The following is a 1,872-nucleotide window of genomic DNA, read 5'->3' as shown; positions in this document are numbered from 1 at the left end:
CACTTAGCAGTCAAACAATCTTGTCCTTTGACGCCACCCTGACGCTGACCTACACGTTAACCCGATCCCACGGCTCAGATATGCCATCAATTCCTCGAGATCATCCACACCATTAAAATCCCATCACTTCATTTTCCTCCTGTACCCATCTCTTCTTCCACAGTGAGACATTCACAAAGCGTATCGTGGGGGTACTTGCGACATTTCACAAGCGTATATCCCTTCCTGCAGAGGTCGGACGAGCATGTAAATATGAGGGATTGGTGTCTCATCGATGTTGACAGGAATATCTTCTTATATTCTTAATAAAATCTTTTTTATTTTCATATTTTATTTAATTAATTACATAATAAATATTTTAATAAATAATGTTTTATCCTGCTGTTATATATAAACTGGGACTGTAGGACTTCATCACTCTCCATGAATGTGTCTCTCTTCTCAGCACAACAACAGCGGGAGAACCATGGACCGAGAAGCTTTACGAGCTGTTACGTTTTTTCCTAAGCCTGAATCCTTCGAAGTTCATGAAACCTTACGCTACTTGAGCGAAACCGCACCGTTTTACGGATCCCTTCTTGGAGCCCACTTCTCACTTTCTTCTGTTTCTGTCCCGGAGCTCGTCAACCTGCCCAGCAATGGTGCTGTTTTGGCCGATTTATCGGGGAATTTGGGGGATGGTACCCAGAAGGAAGCCGAAATTCCTCCGGTTCTTGACGGAATAGCTGCGGTTGTTGGCCAACACGTTCTCTTTGGAGGGAAAAAGAGTGGGAGCAGCTGTGATGATGGCGGGATTTCGGGGTTCGTGCCGGTTTCGCAGCGTTTCGGTGCCGAAAAGACAGTGGTGGATAAGAAAAATATCGGTGATGTTTCCGTGCAGAAGAGCTATAGAGGAGTGAGAAAGCGGCCGTGGGGGAGATGGTCGGCGGAGATTCGAGACAGAATCGGGCGGTGCAGGCACTGGCTGGGCACGTTCGACACGGCGGAGGAGGCAGCGCGTGCATACGACGCGGCGGCGAGGCGGCTCAGAGGGTCGAAAGCTCGGACCAACTTCGAGATCCCCTCGGTGTTGCCTCTCTCATCCCCATCTTCTTCGTCGTCATCATCTGAAATGAAGAGGAATATGAGTAGTAAGCCTAAGGCGCAGAATAGAAGAAAGTGCTCAGTAGTCACTTCTGTTGCTCATCTCTTCAGTTCTAGTTCTATCCCTTCCACCACTGAAGTTAAGGGAAAAGTAAATGTGGAGCTAGATTTGAAGCTGGGTGTCAATTTCAGTAACAGAAATGCTGCATCAGTGCCTCTTTCATCTTCTACATGATCCCTTTATATCTTAGTTTCTACTTCTTTTCTGTTCTTCTTTTTCCGTTCTGTGTATTTTCTTTTGTTTTGTTTGGAACTTTGGTTCTTAATGGCTATGTCTCACCCATGGACTGTGTTTCCCTTGTGCATGGCTGTGCATGATGAAAGTTGCAGTCCATGAGTCAGGAGACTTGGGAAGATGAATACGACACAAGTGTAGTAAAAAACACTTAGCTCTCTCTTGTATGACGATGCTAGCTAAATTATTACTATATTTTCTACCTGGGTGTTTGTATTTTCCATCTAAAATTGCCATGCATTGGTGGGGGTCCTGCGCGAGATTGCTTCATATCCCCACGGCACACCCCTACCACACACAGTATTCTTTTGAAGGTTTTAATTCCTCTGCAGTAAAATAAAGAGAAATCCCTGTTTTTCATGGTGAACAGTCCAAAAAAATCTTCCTCTACAAGTACTGAACGGCAACTTTTTCTCCTTTCATTCATGCATTTAACATTAAGTTCCAGTCTTGCAGAGAGGGCTGAGCTCAGCTTCAGGAACAAAACACAGACT

The 1,872-nt window shown here is 45.1% G+C and overlaps 1 protein-coding gene across 1 annotated transcript; it reads left to right on the top strand.

The window, feature by feature from the left end:
- Window positions 1-466: 466 nt before the first annotated feature.
- Window positions 467-1,578, top strand: LOC117922673 (ethylene-responsive transcription factor ERF084-like). The gene has a single exon (XM_034840850.1). The coding sequence runs from the start codon at window positions 467-469 to the stop codon at window positions 1,316-1,318; it is 852 nt and encodes a 283-aa protein (XP_034696741.1). The 3' UTR covers window positions 1,319-1,578.
- Window positions 1,579-1,872: the final 294 nt, after the last annotated feature.

The sequence above is a fragment of the Vitis riparia genome, chromosome 9, assembly GCF_004353265.1.
Source record: "Vitis riparia cultivar Riparia Gloire de Montpellier isolate 1030 chromosome 9, EGFV_Vit.rip_1.0, whole genome shotgun sequence".
In the NCBI taxonomy this organism is placed as follows: Eukaryota; Viridiplantae; Streptophyta; class Magnoliopsida; order Vitales; family Vitaceae; genus Vitis; species Vitis riparia.
The sequence above is the reverse complement of the archived record's forward strand: the minus strand, read 5'-3'. Positions and strand labels throughout refer to the sequence as shown.

What these genes read in the sequence shown, in the direction of transcription:
- LOC117922673 (XM_034840850.1), top strand. Translation starts at nt 467, where the DNA reads ATGGACCGAGAAGCTTTACGAGCTGTTACGTTTTTTCCTAAGCCTGAA.